This window comes from Apodemus sylvaticus, chromosome 2 (genome assembly GCF_947179515.1).
Source record: "Apodemus sylvaticus chromosome 2, mApoSyl1.1, whole genome shotgun sequence".
In the NCBI taxonomy this organism is placed as follows: Eukaryota; Metazoa; Chordata; class Mammalia; order Rodentia; family Muridae; genus Apodemus; species Apodemus sylvaticus.
The window spans coordinates 66972030-66991721 of NC_067473.1; the positions used below are offsets into that span (position 1 = coordinate 66972030).

At 48.4% G+C, this 19692-nt stretch overlaps 1 protein-coding gene across 1 annotated transcript; it reads right to left on the reverse strand.

The window, feature by feature from the left end:
* Nucleotides 1-40: 40 nt before the first annotated feature.
* Epha1 (EPH receptor A1) lies at nucleotides 41-14741 on the reverse strand. The gene is made up of 18 exons (XM_052173573.1): nucleotides 14626-14741; nucleotides 13718-13785; nucleotides 9333-9614; nucleotides 7301-7703; nucleotides 6929-7084; nucleotides 6292-6636; nucleotides 6052-6179; nucleotides 5691-5841; nucleotides 5338-5434; nucleotides 5072-5130; nucleotides 4116-4241; nucleotides 3169-3354; nucleotides 2983-3044; nucleotides 2676-2882; nucleotides 2393-2542; nucleotides 1933-2126; nucleotides 382-537; nucleotides 41-283 (listed from the first exon to the last, which is right to left on the reverse strand). The coding sequence occupies exons 1-18, from the start codon at nucleotides 14708-14710 to the stop codon at nucleotides 205-207; spliced, it is 2934 nt and encodes a 977-aa protein (XP_052029533.1). The 5' UTR covers nucleotides 14711-14741; the 3' UTR covers nucleotides 41-204.
* Nucleotides 14742-19692: the final 4951 nt, after the last annotated feature.

The following is a 19692-nucleotide window of genomic DNA, read 5'->3' on the forward strand; positions in this document are numbered from 1 at the left end:
CTCACAGTCCCCTTCACTTGTACCCCACCCACCCCCTTTATAAACAAAGGCTCCTTGGTCCAAAGGCAAAGTTCTGATTGACTAGTCAGGAGCAGCACCAATAGCCTACATTTCGTAGGCCAAGGAAAGGCCCAAGGAGTGACTGTAGCCCTGTCCTTGTTAATGGAGGCAGGCAGAGGGCTGGAGCATCTTTTCAGGGGACACTCAGTCCTTAAATCCTTGAATACTGCAGAGAATGCGTTTCTGGTGCCCGGGTAGCGTGATTCCCATTTGCGTCAGGTCCCTATGGAAGAGGGAAGGGGGCCTTGTGTGAGTCTAGAGGATCAGACCTCAGCCACCCTCCCATCCCCTGCTGGTGCTGCCTGGCCCCAGAGTTCTTACTCAGCCGTCAGCTCCAGCACACACTCCATGGTGTCCAGCCCAGCTGAGCGGAAGTGCAGGATGTAGCGCTTCATGCGTATGGATTCAAGCCACTCGGAGACGCTTCGATAAGGGATCCCATCAGAGCCACTCAGGCTGGGCAGTCGTAGGGTCACCCTGTGGGGAACGGTACCCTGTTTGTACCCCTGAAGTACAGGAGCTAGTTGTCCTGGGCCACCACACTGCAGCGAACACTGAGTCAGATGCTTACTGCATACAGCTCATCTAAGCTGCACATAAACTGGCTGTTACCTGAGCTTACTTCCTGGCCTGTTTCCTGGTATGCTCAAACCACAGGCAGGCAGCAGACTGAATCTGGTTGCCCTGGCCATCCCTAGTGAAGTGAATCCTTTAGACATGAATGCTGCTTGACTGAGATAGAAGGCAGGAGAAGGCCTACAGCAAGGTGCTACGCTCCCTTCTCCTCAGATGGCCACTTAGAAGCCAACCTCACTTGCCATATTCGACCCTGGCTGTTATTCTTACACTTTGATAACCACAATACAATGAGTGTTCCTGTAGGAAAGCCAGCCAGAGCCAAAAACCATTAGCAAAGTAAATCTGCTGGGGGAAAAATATCCAGCATTCCAGAAAGATTAGCACACACAGTCTCCAGCGTCCGAGGGAGTTGTGCTCCAAAAGATAGTCTCAAAAGTTGGAACACAGAAAACAATTTCTTCCAGAAACAAGGTTATATATGGTGGGTTTGATACACGGGCCAGCACACCACGCAGCCTTACCCGATAAAGCACTGGAAGTCCAGTCTCGCCTGCCTCCCCGCTTGACTCCCCCCCCCCACCCTTCCGCTTCATTCTCTACATTCTGGCCATGTTTTTGAACAAATACAGTTTTGGGAAATTGGTCACCATCTCTTGTTCTCACAAAGTGCTCCCTTCTCAGCAGGGCTGGTCCTCTGTCCTGACCGGATGGTGCCAGTGTTCTGTATCATCTGTGATCTGGTGCCTCAGTCTCTGCCGTTAGTCAGAGGCCTCCTCAGACTCCCTTCCGTGGCTACCCTAATCTAGACGCTAGATGCCTAAACTCTCAGGAGAGGGTTCAGGCTGTAGCAAAGAACTTGTAGTAGTAGGTCCTCTACGATGTATGAAGTCTGAATCTTTTCTCCACATTGCAGAATATATATTGGGGAAAGGAAACTATCCCATTTTTCAGATGGCCACAGGAACACCGGAGGTGGGGTCCCAGTCATTAACATAGTAGGGGTGACAAGCAAGAGTGACTCTGAAGGTTCCAGGGGGAATAGAGAGGTGGTTAATCTAGGTCTGACTCCTTGAATCATACGTGTTCTGCTTACCTTGCATCAGGTTACCACCATGGTAGCTGGAATCCACCTCCATTAACCTCAGCTTCCCCACAAGGCATGAACTGGGTGCTATCTCATGCTGGGTTCTGTCCAGAGCTCCCTGGGCCCAACACTTGGTGAATAGGATGGAATGTCCACCTTATTTTTCCAGATTTGACCTCCAAACTCCCAGCCTTCTTGAACATATTTACCTAGGGTCAAAGTTGGCAATGGTCCTTAGGGAATGGGGGTCAGTAAGCAACTGTTCCAGATGTGCCTGCAGCTGGAGGAAGTGGGGTCGGCGGGCACGATCATAAGCCCAGCAGTTCTTCATGAGTTCATACAGAGGGGCAGGACAGTCCACAGGAGGGGGCAACCGGTACCCCTCCTCAATGCTTTTCATTACCTGTAGCAAGAGACAGAGATTTCTAGGCAGGAAGTTAGATAGATCCACTAGAAAACCACTTATACAAGATGATTGAGATGTCACCTGTAAGCAACCCTGACCAGCATAGCAGAGAAGTAACAAAAGAGAGAACAGGAAATAGTGCCAAAGATTGGAGTTGAAATACTCATAGGAAAAGACCGTGGGCATGGGGTGGGAGTTGGGAGCGGGATTAGAAGAGACAGGAGTTGTATCAGGGATGACATGGGGACATAGTCCAGGTTTACCTCCTGATTGCTCATCTCCCCATAGGGTTTGTCGCCAAAACTCAACACCTCCCACATCACAATCCCAAAGCTCCACACATCACTGGCTGTGGTGAAGATCCGATGGGCAATAGCTTCTGGGGCTGTCCAACGGATGGGGATCTTTCCTCCCTAAGAAGGCATTGAATAAAACAGTGGTCTTTTAGGGCATGGACTAGTACAGAACTGGAAAGGGAATCTCATGCTTGGGCATGGGTCAGCAAATTAAGTGTACGCGTGAGTGTGGATGGGTGGGGGCTCTAACCTGGGTTTCATAGGTGCCATCGAAGTCATCCAGGAGGCGGGTCAAGCCAAAGTCAGACACCTTGCAACACAAGTTCTCATTCACCAAGATGTTCCTGGCAGCCAGGTCTCGATGGACATAATTGTGGCCACTGAGGTAGTTCATGCCTGATGCGATGCCCAGCAACATAGCCACTAACTGACCAGGAGCTAGCTGGTCCTCCCGTTCCTGTAGTAGGGTGAATGTATACATCAGAGGATGAAGTCTCCTGCAAGACACGAGGCTCCGTGATGTGACCCTTCCTGAACAGACCCTCTGCTGGTCTCACCTTCAGAAAGGCATCCAGGGCTCCATTTTCCATAAATTCTGTGACGATCATTATGGGCTTTCCTGAGACACAGCACATGCATCACACCCTGATGTGGGGTTTCTTCCATTGGCAGCCTATTCCCCCTCCCTACTGCTCCCCCCCCCCCCACATTCCACTCCAGTTCTTGGGGGCCACTGTACATACTTTTTGTGATGACACCTTCTAGGCGTAGAATGTGTGGGTGGTTGAACTGGCCCATGATAGTTGCTTCTCGAAGGAAATTCCACCAGTAGCCATCTGGGGATGTGTCTTTCAGGGTCTTAATGGCCACAGTCTTGCAATCTTGGCTGGGGAGTCTCAGGGCTCCCCGATACACTTCGCCAAACTCCCCTAGATGAGAGAAAAATAAGGTTGTGGCTTGATGCAGTCAGACAATTCCATGATCAGGTGGTGTCGCTTCCAGTCCTCCAGTTTCTCCTTATTGGAACTCTGAGGAAGGACAGGGCTCAGGTTGCCCTTCCAGAGAAGGGACTGTCTGGAACCAGCACGAAGCTCTGCAACCTAACCAGTACTGTGTTCCAAGGCTAGCACGCTCCTTGGCTTATGTTAAGTGAGTATTCAATAAATATGTACTGTGTTTATGAAGGATAAGTTGGTCCAGGGCCAGTGGCCGGGTAACAGGAGGCCTGCCTGTTTCCCGGGAGTGAGCTCCCTGGTCACAGCTCATGCTGGCTCAGTTGCACCACTGACAAGGACACTGCCAAGCTTTGTTCTCTGTTGAGATCTATTTTCCTTGGTGACCCAGGGGATTGGGGCAGCCCAAGGACACTGGGCCCCTGATCTGGGTAGAATGCTCACTTAGGGAGGCTCTGAATCCCTCTTGCCTTGGGAATCCTCTGAGAAGAACCTGCACTTTGGCATGGGGACACCTCTATGGGTAGAGATGGTGTGTTTAACATTCTTTATCAGAAACCCCATAACCACACAGCAAAGTGTGTAGAAGGCAGAGGCTGCTCCAGGCCAGAGAAATTCAAGGAGGAGACAGGATAGAGCAGGTTGGGCTCACGTGGGAACTCAAGGCTCCAAGAGGGAACCTGGTGGTACATGGCTACCACACCAAGAGGACCAGCTGGGGTCACCACAGGACTTACCTTCTCCTATGACAGTGTCCACTATCAGCCAGGCAGGGTCCAGCTCCTGGGCAAAGTCTAAGGCTCCCTGTGCAGGGTCCTCGTAGGCCTGGAGGTCCACATAGGGTTTTAGCCACAGCTTGTCCTCTGGGGGGGGAGGGGTGGATCAAGAGTGCTCAGCCACTGTAGCACAAGGACCAGAGCATGGGGGAGTAGGAAGAGGGGCAGACAGCTGAGCCCATTCCCAGAACATCTTTGTTGTCCGAGGTGAGTTGCTTCTCGAAGGAAATTCCACCAGTAGCCTGGCTTTAGCTCAAGCAGAGAAAACCTCTATTCTTTGCAATAAAGCCTCCACGGGGACCCCAGCATTTTTCTTGTCTATTTTCCAGGCTTTTCCTCCCTCCTCTTCAGGGTCCAGCAGTGGCCAGAATTCGGATCCTGCAGTACATTCCCTGCTCTGAGCTACGCAATCTTCCTATGACTTGTGACCCAGCTTCTGCCCCCATGCTGTCCAAGTCACTTGCAGCTCATTCACTCCCAGATGAAGCCGCCCTTCAGTGCCAGCTATTCAGATAGACAGCAGATGCTCCCTCTGGCAGAGACAACTAATGAGGTGACAAGCAGGAAGCCCGCATGTCTCAGAGGACTTCAACCTCTTCCTGCCTGGCCTTACCCCATAGACCTGGTCACCAGGCTGGAGAGCATGGTCCAGAGTCCAGGGTAACTGTGCACTGGTACCAAGAGTTAGTAGATAATTGCATCAGAGCTGCTGACAGCTATCAGGGCAGAGTTAATTAACCAAAATTAATTAGGTGGCGAAACACAAGATCCTTAGGGACAATATACTGCACCCACATTCCCAGAGTTGATCTGGCTGTGTAACACACACACACACACACACACACACACACACACACACACACACACACTTCTCCTGCCCCGACTCTCTCCCACACGCATTCATACTCTTGGCTTACCTCGATCGACATTGGCGGTGCGTTCACGCTGCCTCTGCTGTCTCTGTCGCTGGCCTCTCCTGTGGAAGTACGGCAACTTTTTCAGGGACTCAGGGAAACCTCAGTGGTCCAATGGGCTCTGGCTGAACTTGCCACAGACTTGAGAGCTCGGTGTGGGACGTGTCTAAGCTTTGATTTTTAGGGGACAGGAGGATCCTTAGGGGGTACAGCCTTCTAACAAGGCAAAGGAATCCCAGAGGAATAGGTAGGGAAGACAGAGTCAGCACCTTGAACGGAAGACATAAATCCCGATCAGCAGAGCTACTCCAAGCAGCAATCCAAAGATGACAGCCACAATCTCTCCTCCAGTCAGGCTTCTGGAAACTGGGTGTCAAGAGTTCAGAAGGCTGAGGGATCACGGCTGTTAGAGGTTATAAAGGCTAAAAGGTATGGTCCCAAGTATACCCAGGGTCAGTTTTTAAATGGACATTGGGTCTGTTGCCCTTAACAATTTATTGAATGGGTATATTATGTGCATACATACAGCATAGAGCAAGGGTCACTTAAAATTAGGAGCTGAAGTGTCTCCAGGAGATGCCAATTGTGTATGTTCAGGTGGGACAAGAGATAGGTAACCTACCTGGTGGGCTTGTCCGAAACTCATGGTCAGGGGAGAAAGGGCCAGGCCCCATGGGAGTCAGTATTCGCACTCTGACAATGTATGTGGTATCTGGCTGAAGTTTTGTCAGCAAGACCCTGGGTTCCAGCACCATCTGGTGCCACTCTTCATCCTGTGGGTGGGACTTGCATTAATGAGGCTGTGTGTGAGAGAAGATAAGAGAGCTGTGGAAGGGCCTGGACAGGGAAAGCTGTTGCAGCCAGGTCAGAATCCTTTGCAGATGTCTATCCTGAGAAAGTCTGTTTTGGGTATTTCCCCCGATCCTGTACCCCAAGCTAGGAATGTCAGGGTGTACCCCAAACACCGAATGGTGTTTTCTGACCTGGTTCAGCACGTGTAACTCATAGCTCAGATTCCCTCCAGGATTTCGGGGTCGGGACCCTGCCCAAGTCAGCTCCAGCTGCCTCGGTTCTTTCTTCACCAGCTTCAGTGACAGGCCGGAGAGTGACTCTGGACACCCAGAATGACAAGGTTGAATCCGGAAGGTAAGAAGGGATGACTTAAGGTGTGCCTCCACTGCCTCCTGCCCAGCGCTCCTCCCTACGGTCTTTAGGCGCCTCACCTGCCCGCCCCATGTTGATACTGAGGGAAGCACTGCTAGGGCTGGAACTGTCCAGTCCTGACACTCTGTTTTGGGATTTGATGGTAAATGTGTAGTTGGCATAAGGCTCGAGGCCTTCCACTTGCACAGTCGACACCGTGAGGCCGGAAGCTGCTGGGGAAAAGCGCACGCCTTTTCCACAGGGTTGGCAGGGACCCCCATCCTGTGCAATGCCCCGACACTGCAAGCACTGCACGCTGTATCTGATATCATGGCGTCCCCCTTTATCCCTGGGGGGCTCCCAGCGCAGGGAGAGTTGTGTCCCTGAGGCAGAGAAGCTCAGATTTTGGGGAGCCGATGGGGGACCTATGGGAGAAGAGGAGTTATCAAATAGGTGTTCGTTCTTCCCACTCAAGCCACTGACCCCTGCTTCTACCATCCCAATGACACTTTCCAAAGCCCTCATGAGAGATTAAACTACCAAAGAGGAAATAGTATGTAACACACCTCTGCACTCTAGAGAGAACAGAGGGCAGGGAGCAGCTTTAATCGGGCTGACTACCTGAGTCTCCATTACTTGGTAAACTCTGGGAGTTCTGCTCCCGGGGTGGGTCTCGAACCTGTTGGCAGATTGCCAGGCCCTGACTGCAAGACTTACGTGTGCATGCTACCTGGGGGCCCTCCCCAGGGGCTCGATAATGTCCCTTCTCACAGGTACAGATGGTAGACCCCTCAGACTCTGCTATGCTGTGTTGGGGGCACTCGAGACAATGGAGTGTATTCATGTCCATTCGATAGAAACCAGTAGGACAGGCTGAAAGAGAAGGCAGAACCACGTTTTTAGTTGTTTTGCTTTTACATGACCTTTAACAAACCTTTAAACCCCTCCCTTATGCCCGTCCCCTCTTTGTTGGAATTGGAACACCCCCACAGACATCCCACTCAGGTTAAAACTCATGGAAAACATGTTTGGGGACCAGGAAGACCCACCCAGGTGGTCCCTGGGGTTTCCCACTTCTCCATTTCTTACCTGTGCACCCCTCACTTCCACGACTTTCTTCATAGCCAGGTTCGCACTGGCACTGACCCACAGGCACCAGCCACTCGCCATCGGGGCTGCAGTGCATGCGTGGAGTGCCTGAGGACCCCAAGCTGATCTGTGCATGGGAGAGGCAGGTTCCAGCTACTTCAACCAACCCTCCAGGTCCGGGGAGCGTGTTAGGGAAGTGGGCCAAGCCATGCACAGTCTCTGCACAGCGCTGGTAGAACACCCTCACAGAGACTAGCGCCACACAGGAACCGGGGTTGTGGAAAGCTAGGTAGAGGCCACGGCGAGTGAGGTGACCCAAGGTGCACCGCTCCACATTCAGCTTTACAGAGCCTGATGCCAGGTCTCTGATGGTAAAGCTCTGGTCTGCTGCCACAGTCGTCACCTAAGGGAGAAGAAGGAACGATGTTAAGTCCATGCTTCATCCTGTATAATAAACAACTCTTGGTTTAATATAGGGTGGCTATCTCTAATCCGAAAATCTCAAACGTGAAGAGTTTCCAAACCTGACCGTTCCTATAACATGCCACAACTGGGAACTTCCATATGCGATCTCATGAGATTAATCACAATTTAAAAAAAAAATGGAATTAAGGGGCTGGAGAGATGGCACAGTGGTTAGAGCACTGACTGCTCTTCCGAAGGTCCTGAGTTCAAAACCCAGCAACCACATGGTGGCTCACAACCATCCGTAACAAGATCTGATGCCCTCTTCTGGAGTGTCTGAAGACAGCTACAGTATACTTACATATAATAAATAAATAAATCTAAAAAAGTGGAATCAAACTAAAAAAATTATATAAAATTCCTTTAAGTTACATGTATAACATAAAACTAAAAAAATTATATAAAATTCCTTTAAGTTACATGTATAACATATAAATGAATTTCATAATTAGAATTAGGTCCTGGGGCTTAGAGAGATGGCTCAGAGGTTAAAAGCACTGGCTGCTCTTCCAGAGGTCCTAAAGTTCAATTCCCAGCAACCACATAGTGGCTCACAACCATCAGTAATGGAATCTGATGCCCTCTCCTGGTGTATCACAAGATAATGACAATGTATTCATATATGTAAAATAAATGATTCTTAAAAAAAATAGAATTAGGTCCCATTCCCAAGATATGTCTATATAAATATTACAAGTTTTGAAATGTGAAACACTTCAGACCCCAAGCATTGTAGGTAAGGAACACCCAATCTATACAACCATGATGGAACAGCTCATGATGTGTAAGGTCCCCTATGTGAGCATTTTACAGACATGTTTTTTGGCTCATGCAATTACCCTATGAGACAAGATGTCTTACCTTTTACCTTACAGAAGAGGAAACTAGAGCTACAGCAAACTAGCTCTTCTAACAGATAGTACACCTATGACATGATGGAGCTACGATTGGAACTCAGACAGTGGAATGCTACGGACCATAAAATTTCCACCACTGAGAGGTGTTCCCAAGCCTGGTGCCAATGAAGTGATCAGTTACAGAGTGTGTCATAACTAATTTATTACCAATAACAAACTTTACAACCTTTGCTCTTCGGAAAGAAATGAGAGCACATCCTATAATAATCAGCTCCAGGCTGGTATATATTCTAATATGTTTCCATGCTAGGGAAGAATGGCATGGGACTGGTGATTGGCAGCCAGGAACTGTCCTGTGTAGTTCCAGCAATACTTGGGGGCATGTCATATATGAAAATCATGGGCATTGAAGTGAAATGTCTGAAAATCTCCATACAGTGCTCAGCTATTTCAATGGATGCAAGTAATAAGGTTATTTTATGATGAGATAACTAATGTTCAGAGAGGTTAAATAATGCCCTTAAAACGAGGGCACAGCCAGTGGTACTCAGTACAGCCTTTCTGTACTGGTGTCAGGTCCCGCCTTCTTATTCTACATTGGTACTTGCTTCCAGTTTCTTCTCTGTTTCTCCTTGGCTGAGCTGGGTCATGGTGAGGACCAAGGTAAGGATTTATATCAGAGAAGGGATGGCATGGAGGGGTGGCAGCACCTTTTGGAACAAAGGCCGTCGGAGCTGAATGCCCACATCCTGGTCACTCTCCATGTAGAAAAGGTTGAAGGTCTCTTTGCATCCCAGAGGCCCGGCTCCCCCTGGGAAACTCTTACAGTCCCGCACAGTGAATTGCAGCTCTACGTGGACGCGTGAGGCTTCCTCTCCTCGGTAGATCCAACTGGAGCGAAGCCAGTGGTCAGTGTCTCCACTTTCGTCTATGGGGCAGTCTTGGTACATGTACAGGGGTGTCCCGTTCAGCATTTGTTGCACCTCGCTCCACTGCAAGAGGAGAATCAGATTCAGTGACCAGAGCTGAGGAAGAGGGAGCTGGAGCCAGAGCTCCCAGGTTGACGGACCTCACCTTCCAACCCCAGGACAGTAGGTTGAGTGTTTCAAGCTATGGCATTATTGGGACAGGGAAGACAGCAACCCCCCTTAAGATCCTAGGCAGCCCTGGTTGGTCTGTTAATTTCACCTGCTTCAAATACAAAAGTATAGTTAGGAATTTTGACCTACTTAGCAGAACTGTCAGGTACCCACAAAGGCAAAGCTCATTCAAAAGCCATGTTCAGGTTTGTTTAGAGCCTTATTTTTCAAATAGCCAAGCCTCTACCCTTGGAGGACAGGGACAAGCTAAGAAGTGTTTACACAGGGATGGGGAATCTCACCCTCTCCAATATCCCTTCGACTTATAGCCACCACAGAAGTCCTAGCAGTTAGCTGACCTCCCAGGCACTATCTACTCTACCCCTTGACTTTTTTTGCCACTTTGAATTTTTAAATCTAGTAATCATAATGGCTGGCATTACCGTAGTAACTTGTCACGGGCCACGGATATAGAGGCAGTATGGAGTGGCTTGCCCAATATCTGAGACAGAACTGGAGTATAAAGCCACGTACTCCAGGGACAGAATGTATGCTCTGAAACTTGACATTTAGCAGGTTCAGGAATGACTAATAAAGGTTAGGTCTCCCATCCCTCCACCTTTATTCTGAGAGGTAGCCATTCTTAATGGTTTGAAATAAAGTTGTCTAGACCTCTTTCAAAGCCTCCTGACCAATAGTCTAAATGGTTCTGCCTTGTTAGGATAAATATCATACAAGGGTTATGCTGTAACCTCCTTTGTAACCTCATTTGTTGTAACAAAAACTAGGCCTGTAGCATACATACAGATCCATCTCTTGTTGCAGTATATATACAGCACCCACGCATATGGATATACCATAATCATTAACCATTCTCCTGTTGTCGAATAATTAGTTTCTACCTTTTTTTCTTTCATTTTCTTCTAGGAAAGCAGACTGATGAATGTAAGATTTCCATCGAATTGCTGACCCAATAGATAGATCTCAAGTTTTATAAGATGCTGCTAAATTGGCCTCCAAAGGATTTATCAGCTTACACTTCCACAAGTGCAAGAGAGTTCATTTTCTAAAAAGCTCATCAGAAGAGATATTAATGTTCTTTTTGTGTTTTGCCAGTTCCATGCCCAAGGCAGCCTTGTTGCCGTCTCAGTCACATTTCTTTGAAGGGGCTGGGTGTATGTTTCTCTTTTCTTCATCAGCTGTGTATATGTTTATTGACTAATGTTATTCACTTGGGTGAATTTTAACAAAAATATATAAACTAATTACTTGCTTGCTATGTATGCTTCAGATATCCTCAGCCATGCCACATTTTTGCTAATGGCGTCTTTTATGTGAAAACACATTTTTATTTTTTGCATAATAACTTCATGAGTTTTGGGCTGTGTGTTTTGGCTGAGATCACAAAATTCTTTTTATTGTTTGGCTTGGAAATTTTGAAGGTTTTTTTGTTTGTTTGTTTAAACTTTATTCTTCCTAGAATTTATTTTATTTTATTTCATTTTGTATATGCTCATACAACAAGGAGAAGTCTGTCACAAAACTTACAGACATCCAGTTGGCAGTATGGTGACTAACCAGTTTGGGGGTCAGTGCATACCCCCAACTATATTTATGTGGCATTGTTTGAGATGATTACTAGGAAAAAACTATAGATACAGGAGGAGTTCATAGAAGCTGCCCTTTGGTCAAAGAAACTACGCCTTTGGAAGGGATTGAAATTAGTGAACTAACACTGCCAGGAAGAAGGCTGCTCACTGAAACCTTCTTTAACCGCAGAGACTTTTAAACTGGGCACAGCAGGACAGCCTTTGTTCATTTCACACTCGGGCCTGTCACCACCTCCCTGCCCCCACTCCTCTCCAAAGCTCTGGGTAATACACAAGCTTCAATCCTCTGAACTTTCCTGGAACTTCATCCTGTGTGAAGGAAGGTAATTAAAATAGTGTTTCTCCCATTCATTCATCATCTGTTGTCACTTTCACAGCCTCGCTTAGGGGGAGGGTAGGAAGTTCTTCTGTCCCCAGCAATACTTTCCGAATTGACTAGAAATTCCATGGCCATCCACACGAGAGCATCTTATATGTGAATTCTGCATTTGGACTTTCTACTCTGTTCCATTGGCCTGGGTTTCTTGTCATCAGTCCAGGTTTTAATTACTGTTGATGTTCTGATTATCTGTTGGTGGGACAGATACCATACTTCATCTTTCTCTTAAGTATTTCCTTGGCCAGATATAGTTATGAAAGCCCACGGATTTCACAAAACAGTTTACTGATATTTGGGATGCCAACCCATAACTTGATGGAAGACAGACTGAGGCCCTAAGAAAGTTCCCTCTAAGATTTTATTCTACTCCGGTGAATGGGCCTCATGACTTAAAAAAAAAAAAGTATCACTAATTAAGAATTGGTGGGGTGGAGCCATTCTGATGCACATAATTCTGTATTACATCACAGGGTTCAGAGATCAAGAGGAGTGTCCAAAGGTCACAAAGCTGGAATGAAGGACACCTGGAGTCTACTGAGGAGAAACTTTGCTGGGAGCCTAAGAGGAAGGCATAGGACCCAGGCAGGTGGATGGGGTGGTTGTGGTACTGTGCAGCAGGCCACTGGTCAGACTGCCAGGCTGCAGCTGGGCCCTAGGGAAACAGATGCTCCCAGCTGTAACTGCCTCTTCTAGCTCCAGCAGTGACAGATGGGGACAACACTGGGGCCAGAAACAGCACTGAGGATCCTTTCACTTGACACTCAGGAGCTGCTGGTTGCTACATGGGTGTATTCTGGGAGCTTGGCTCCAAGGTCTTAATCTGTTTTAGCAAGGGGGAAGGGACATGAACGAGACTGGGAGTACAGTTGCGGGGGGCGGGGGGGAGGTGTCTGCCCTTCTAACATCGGGACAGGAAAGGGCCTCGCTTCCACTGGGGCTCAGTTAGGGACGAGTTATTTGGGTGGGGCTGGTAGAGCTTAAGGAAGAGCCAGTGGGAGCCAGCAGATGGTCCTGCTGCCTTCCTTGTGGGTGATTAGCTGGTTTATGAGATGAGGCACCTATTAAAGCTGGCCTAATCCGGGATTTTCCAAATGGCCCCTCCTGGAGGATACATTATAGTTTAGTCTATTAACTCTAATTATAGGCCACTCTGTGGAAGATCTCAAAGGGGAAGCCTCGACCCTCCAGTCCAGGAGAGAAAGAAGGCAATAACCCTAATCCCAGAAACAGCAGCAGCACATGTCTTGGGTATTGGAGCCGGGAATAGGTCCTGTAAGTCTCCCACCCTAGAGGTCCCATTCTGTGGTTCTAAGGCCAGTTCTACTGTGCTGTGGCAAAGGTGTCTCTGGACTTTGGGTCTGAATACAGTCTGTACGACGACACACTAACTTACTGGGTCTCACATGGTCCACCTCTGCTTACTGGGTCTCAGTGACACCTAAGGAAACGGTTAGCGACTTGCAGCTGTTTTTTCTTTCTCAAACAGCTGGACTACATACATGGTGTTTGTGGAGCCTGCCTGGGAGGGATGGAGGGGCTGTGGAGGGGAGCAGCTTTTAAGTTTGAGGGAGTCAAAATACCTTTGAAGACTTTGATGAAAGTTTTGGCTCTCTTCTTCAGAAAAAAATAAATGCATCCATCATTTACATTTTTATGAACCTCTCTAATGTTCTAAAGCCCATCCACATCACTCTACTGTAGTGAACAGAGCTGAGATGGGGGTGCTTTCCAGGTGTCTTAGCTGGCATCCAGCCTTCCTTAGCATAGCATGCTCTCCCTAGGAGTTGGGAGCTCATCCCCCACTATGGTAGGAGGGTTGGGGAGTAGAGATAGTCCCCGCTGAGTGGAGTTTGACACCCCCAGCTCCCCAGGAGTACCATTCTGGAGGCTCTGACTCAGCCTCCCCTCCCCCTCTTGAGGAGACACTTCCAGTTTTTCCTGCTCTTTTCAGTTCCTCCACCCACCTCTACACCCCATTTCCCACTGGCCTTCAAACTTGAACTTTCCCAGGTCCTTCAGACACTTACCCCAGTCTCTGCGGGATCCAGAAGCCAGCCCAGCTCTCCTTGTGCTGTGCTTGTGTCCATCAGAGTGACTGAATGGGGGAGAAAAGAAGGATGTTACCCCGGGGGAGGAGGTGCCCAACTCCCTACATTGGGTATTCTGGGACTCCCCAGTTCGAGGCTGCCAAAACATCTTCCTAACAGTGTGACATCCTGAGGCAAAGTGGGGCAAGGACTGGGGGACTGCTGCCTGAACCAGAGTCAGGCCAGTAAGTTGGAAGAGCAACCCCAGAAAAGGCACCAACGGGGCACGGGAGAACATCTGCAGGGATGCCGTGGGGCGACACCAGGGACGCCTTTGTAGTCCTAAGCGGGACCCTGTCAGGGGCATTTTTCTGGATTTTGACTCCAGTTGTCAGTGGCCTGCTCTGGTAGGTGAGGGTAGAGGAGGAGGGGCGTTAGGCGAAGTTATGATTTTGGGAAGTGGGAGGAGCATGGTCAGAGGGTGTGCAAAACTTTAGGTGGAACGTTGGACCCCTACACCTGGCAATCCCAAAAGTTCTAACCCTTCCACCACTGGAGGATTATTTGTGATCCGGTTAGGCTGGCAGAAGGAGGCTTTCCGCCTCAGACTTCTGAGTGCTGCAGAGTCTGGGGTGGGCATATGGAGGGTCCCATGATGCTGCGGTGGGAGTGTGGCTTCCTGGCTGTGGTCAGGAGTTCCCTCTCCACCCGCAGCAAATAGTGCTGGCCAACAGGGTAGGGGTGACTGATCCCGTGGGCAGGAGTCTGGGGTTAAAGACCAAAGATTGGCCTGGCCAATCGATCTCCCCGCTACTAGGGAGAAGTAGTGGGGCGCGGGGAGGAGGGCCTCCGCAGGAATGCCGGCTCTTGCCGGTCAGCCGGGAAAGGGAGAGGGCGGGGGTCGGTACCTTCCTCGGCGCGCGCCCCCGGGGGCAGCGGGGCGCAGAGCAGCAGCAGCAGCAATGCGAACCCCAGGGGCCAGCGCCGCTCCATGGCGCTGGCCGGGACCTGGGACCTCGGCCCCTACGGCTGGGCCAGGTCGAGAGGGACTGGGCGATCCAGGCCGGCGAGGCGGAGGCGGAGGGCGGGGCCAGATGAGGGGCGGGGCTTCAGCCTCACCTGGTTCACCTTCTTAAAGGGACAGTAGGACAGGAAGGAAACTTGTTAGACAGGTAATAAACTTTAAAACCTGGAGGCGTCTTGGTCTGAATGAGACTGAGGGTGCCGCCTAGTGGGTGTTGCTAGGAATTGGCTAGACAGACATTCTTAAGTGTATCATACACCCAACCCAATTTTGATCCAGCTTTCAACAGAATTCGGCTTGACTTAAAAAAAGATCTCCGTTTTAATCCTTTTCTTTTCTGTGGATTCGAGGCTTGTCATGCTCACTTGGAAGTCTAGGAGTGGGAGACACTCCTTCATCCTTTTCGGCTTCGATGACAGCCATGCAAATTGGTACAATCCTTAGCAAAGTCAGGAGGAGTCTTCAGAGAGACGCTTGCGTGACCAGGGTGTTTAGTGGCAGAGAAAAATTGAGATTGAGAAAGGCCTGCAGGCAGGGAGCCTCAAGGTGCGCTCAGGGAGTGGTACATGGACTAGTTTGACTGCTGGGCTACAGCATTTGTCTTGGGAGCCAGGGTAGAAAGACAGGTGTGGACCAGAGCCAAGAAGGTTTTGGTAAACAAGAGGAGGAGTTTGAACCTTGTCATACACCCACAGAGCAGACACCGGGATCTGGGGAGCATTCTCAGTATGGTTTTAGTGAAGAAAGGAGCTTGCTACTTAATGCGGCCTTCGCGGTGGAGGCTCTGGGCTCTCTCTTTGGGACAGTCTCCCACCCTACTTGATAGATGGCTGTTCAGTCTTCACTATGTATGTGCTTTAAGTTCAGAGACAGTCCAGTACTTATGGTAAACAACCTATCTCTCTGAGCTGAGGTACGGGAGCTGAAGTCAGCACACAGATGACTGACTATAAGGTGAGCAGGATGGAACTCCAAAGAGGTGAAAACAGGCTGACAGTGTGAGCTCTGCAGCCGCTGATGCTCCAGTTCCCGGGGCCCCTCTTTTTCATCCTTTTCTGGCTTCATCCCATTAATGTGACTCACACGGATCTTTTTTATCATTTAAATTGTTGCATATTTTGGCCATTGTACTGGAGGGGAAGTGGTAGATCATAGATACTATTAGAATGAATGCTTCTTATTATTTCCCATTTTTTATTATTTTATTTTATTTTTTATTGAATATACTCTTCATTTACATTTCAAATGTTATACCCCTTCCTGGTTCCCCCCCTCCCCGAAAACCCCAAACCCATCCTCTCACCCCCTGCCTCCACCCAACCCACTCCCACGACCCCCCACTTGATTTCCCCACACTGGGGCCTCTATTGAGCCTTCACGGGACCGAGGACCTCTCCTCCCACTGATGCCGACAAGGCATTCCTTTGCCACTCTTTTGGCTGGAACCATGTGTAAACCATGGTTGATGACTTAGTCTCTGGGAGCCCTGGGACGTCTGGTTGGCTGACATAGTCGTTCTTCCCATGGGGCTGCAAACCCATTTTTTTTTTTTTTAAGATTTTATTTATTTTATGCATGAGAGTACTCTTCTCAGACACACCAGAAGAGGGCATCAGGTCCCCTTACAGATGGCTGTGAGCCACCATGTGGTTGCTGGGAATTGAACTCAGGACCTCTGGAAGAGCAGTCAGTGCTCTTAACCACTGAGCCATCTCTCCAGCCCCCTGCAAACCCATTTTTTAAAAATACAAGTATTGGTAGATAAATATGATCCCTAATTTCTTGGCCTGGCCTACTCTTGTTGACATAAATAAGTAAATGCAATATATAATAGTCATTGGAAATACCATGTTCATTGAATAGAACTCTTCTTCTTCAACTCTGTAAAATGCCCTTAGTTAATCATCTACTGGGTTTTTTTTTGTAGTTCCTCTCAAAATTCTCTCCATGACCCCATACAATTTTATACTTTCCCTGTCTGTCTGTCTGTCTGTCTGTCTATCTCTCATTCTCTCTCTCATTCTCATTCTCTCTCTCTCTCTCTCTCTCTCTCTCTCTGTCTGTCTCTCTCTCTCCACTCCTCCTCACAGACATGCATTTAAACTGTGGGCAGGGGTTAAGGGACAAAGGACACATAGGGATATCTTTTCCTGATGTTCAGCATCTGGCAAGGAGAAGGCCCACGCCTGCTATCCAGGCGGAGCTTTGTGATTTCAGCAGGGAGGAATGGATGAAGGGTACAAAGCCAACAGAAGGGGGGATGGGGCAGTATTGGACAATCACTGCTAGGAAATAAGCCAGACTCTGGTGAGGTAATGCGTGTGCTGATTCGTGGGGTTTGTTAAAGTTAGAAGATCCTTGGGACTCAAGGGGATGAGGGAATTATGTCATGCAATGGAAGCTGGAGTGTTGAGCTCTGGGAAGGAGCCTTGCTTTTGTTTTAGGATAAATTTTCTGTACTGGTGTGCATTGTTTGCTTTTTTTTTTTGTTTTGTTTTGTCAACTTGACACAAGCCATCGTTATCTGGGAACAGGCAAACTCAGTTAAGTTTTGCTTCCATCAGATTGGCCTGTGGGCAGGTCTGTGAGGGTATTGCCTAGATTAATGACTAGTGTAGGAGGACCCAGTCTACTGTGGGCAGTGCCATTCCTGGGCAGGTGGTCCTAGCGAGCATAAGAAAGCAAACTGAGTAAACCTTGGGAAGCAAGCCAGGAAGCAATGTACCTTCATGACCTCGGCTTCCATCCTTACCCTAGGTTCTTGTCTGATGACATAGCTTCATCCCATCCATAAGCTGACATAAATCCTTTCCTCCCCAAGCTGCATATATATGGCACCTGAGTCCTTTACCTTCATTCAAGGTGACCTCAATGTGACATTTCTTTCTGATGTGTGTTAAACACAAGAGGCACTTTTAATTTTGGACACTGTCTTTAGCTAGCAGTGTGACCCTGTTGAGATACACTCTCTGGGCTTCAGTTTTACTGTAGCAGCATTATATCTGAGGCTATTTCCAGGGCCTTTCCTGGCTAATGGAAAGACATCAGAACTCTGAGTCAGAAAACTTAGGCCCGTTCCCTTAATTGTTCTGCGCTTTGCTTTCCTTGCCTATAAAATGAGATTAATCAAGGCCATCTCACAAATCAGGAAAGACAATCAGAAAGTCCTTCCTTATCTGCTATACCCTGATCGAATGTTAATTTTCTAGAACATTGGGGTCTCAGGCTTGTGATGTTCTCCTGTGGACCTCTTACCTTCCTCCTGAGCTTAGCAACCTTTGTGACTAACATATCATTCTTATTTTCCTTTTAAAATTAGCTTTATTGAGGACGGACATGAACTAAACTGCACCCGTTCTGAGTATGCAGTTCAGTGGGGCTCTGACAAAGGCATATGCATGCGTACCCTCTCCATGGCCACTTCAGCCCAAATACAAACTGTTCCCATTACTGAGAAATCTTTTCTTGTGCTGCTTTGAACAATCACACTTCTGGCCCCAGGCATCTGTCAGCATAGATAAGCATGTCCTTTTCCAGAATTTCATTAGTCTCTGGGGTCTGGCTTTTCCTATTTAGCAGGATGTTACCAAGATTCCTCCCCCACTGCACATGTGTCAACTGTTGGCACTTGTTGCTAAGCATCATCCTCTGTGTGGATGTCCTAAGGCATCACTTAACAATTCTAAGTGAAAACTGAAAACCCCTTCTCCACTCTGCTTCCCTAGCAGCGCAGGCCTCTGATCTGAGGGCCTCCCACTCGGACTCTGCTCCTCCCGAGTTGAAGTTGTCTGGCTTCATCTTTACCCAGCAGTTAGGAAGGAGAGCTGCTGTCTTTGCAGCTGGGACTTCCCCTGAACTCTTGCTTATTCCTGTAACCCTGAACTTCACACTGCTTTGGTTATAGTGTCCCCTACTTCTTTCCCCCGACTAGTTCCTTTCTGACCCAGGATAAGGTTAAATTACACCCAGTTTAGGTCAAGGCCTTGAACACCCAAAAAGCTCTGGTTAAAACACAACTTAGATCCCTAGAAGGGCGGCCTGTAAGGAGACTAGCAACCTCGCTGAGAGCATTAGTACAAATTAACTTATCAGATCAGTGTCAGGTCTCCTAACAAGGACTCATGTAGATGAGACCAGAACAGCTTTGCTAGTTACAAGGGGCCGGCCCACACTCGCAGAAGCAAGATTTAGGAGATTGTGTGGGCTGTGGGAAGGAAATCTCGCTCGTAGCTGTGCAGCGTTGGAGTGGATTCTGTACATCTTTGATCATAGCCTGGCCCGGTCTTCCCTTCTCTTCTCAGCAGAGTGCTTACCTATCTCCCCTCTGATCCTGGTTTACTATCAGGCACAGGGGCGGGGATAATAATAGTTACCATTTATTACAGCACCTACGCATGCTGCTGGGCACTTTACATATATTAGTCTCTTCTCACACAAACCCTTTGAGCAGTGTATTATTAGCCCATTTTATAGCTGGAAAAATCCATGGCACCGACAGGGGAAGTCACTTGTTAAAGTCACTCAGTTGTAGAACCAGGATTGAACTCAGTTCTGTAGGACCCTTTGACTAGCATCCCTAACCTGTGCTTTTCAGAAGGAAAGATGTCAGGATCCCTCTTTTGGCTCATTTCTCCACCCCTGTGCACTCAAACTAACTTGTATCATGATGTAAAGTCTAACCAAACAGATATTCCTAATTTTGCATTTTATAAAAAGGAGTCACTTGGAATGAACTTCCTGGCATTTGAGGTCTTTGGTTCACATTGCAGGTGTGAGATTTGGTCACGTGGTTCGATGTTGATTTCTTCTCCAAGTGTATGATTCACTCTTATTCATTGTATGAAGTACGTCTTATTTTTAAAGGCCTCTTGCTGTATGGTTAAGTGTTCTACACTTGAATTGCTACATTGGGTGACTATCATTGTTTATCCTGCTGGTCCGTGTGCCTTCC

What these genes read in the sequence shown, in the direction of transcription:
- Epha1 (XM_052173573.1), bottom strand. Translation starts at nt 14,710, where the DNA reads ATGGAGCGGCGCTGGCCCCTGGGGTTCGCATTGCTGCTGCTGCTGCTC. An exon ending in TGGAAGTGAGGGGTGCACAG is followed by an intron (nt 7,085 to 7,300) that starts GTAAGAAATGGA and finishes CTTCTCTTTCAG; the next exon opens with CCTGTCCTACTGGTTTCTAT. An exon ending in CACCGCCAATGTCGATCGAG is followed by an intron (nt 4,242 to 5,071) that starts GTAAGCCAAGAG and finishes CTCCCCCCCCAG; the next exon opens with AGGACAAGCTGTGGCTAAAA.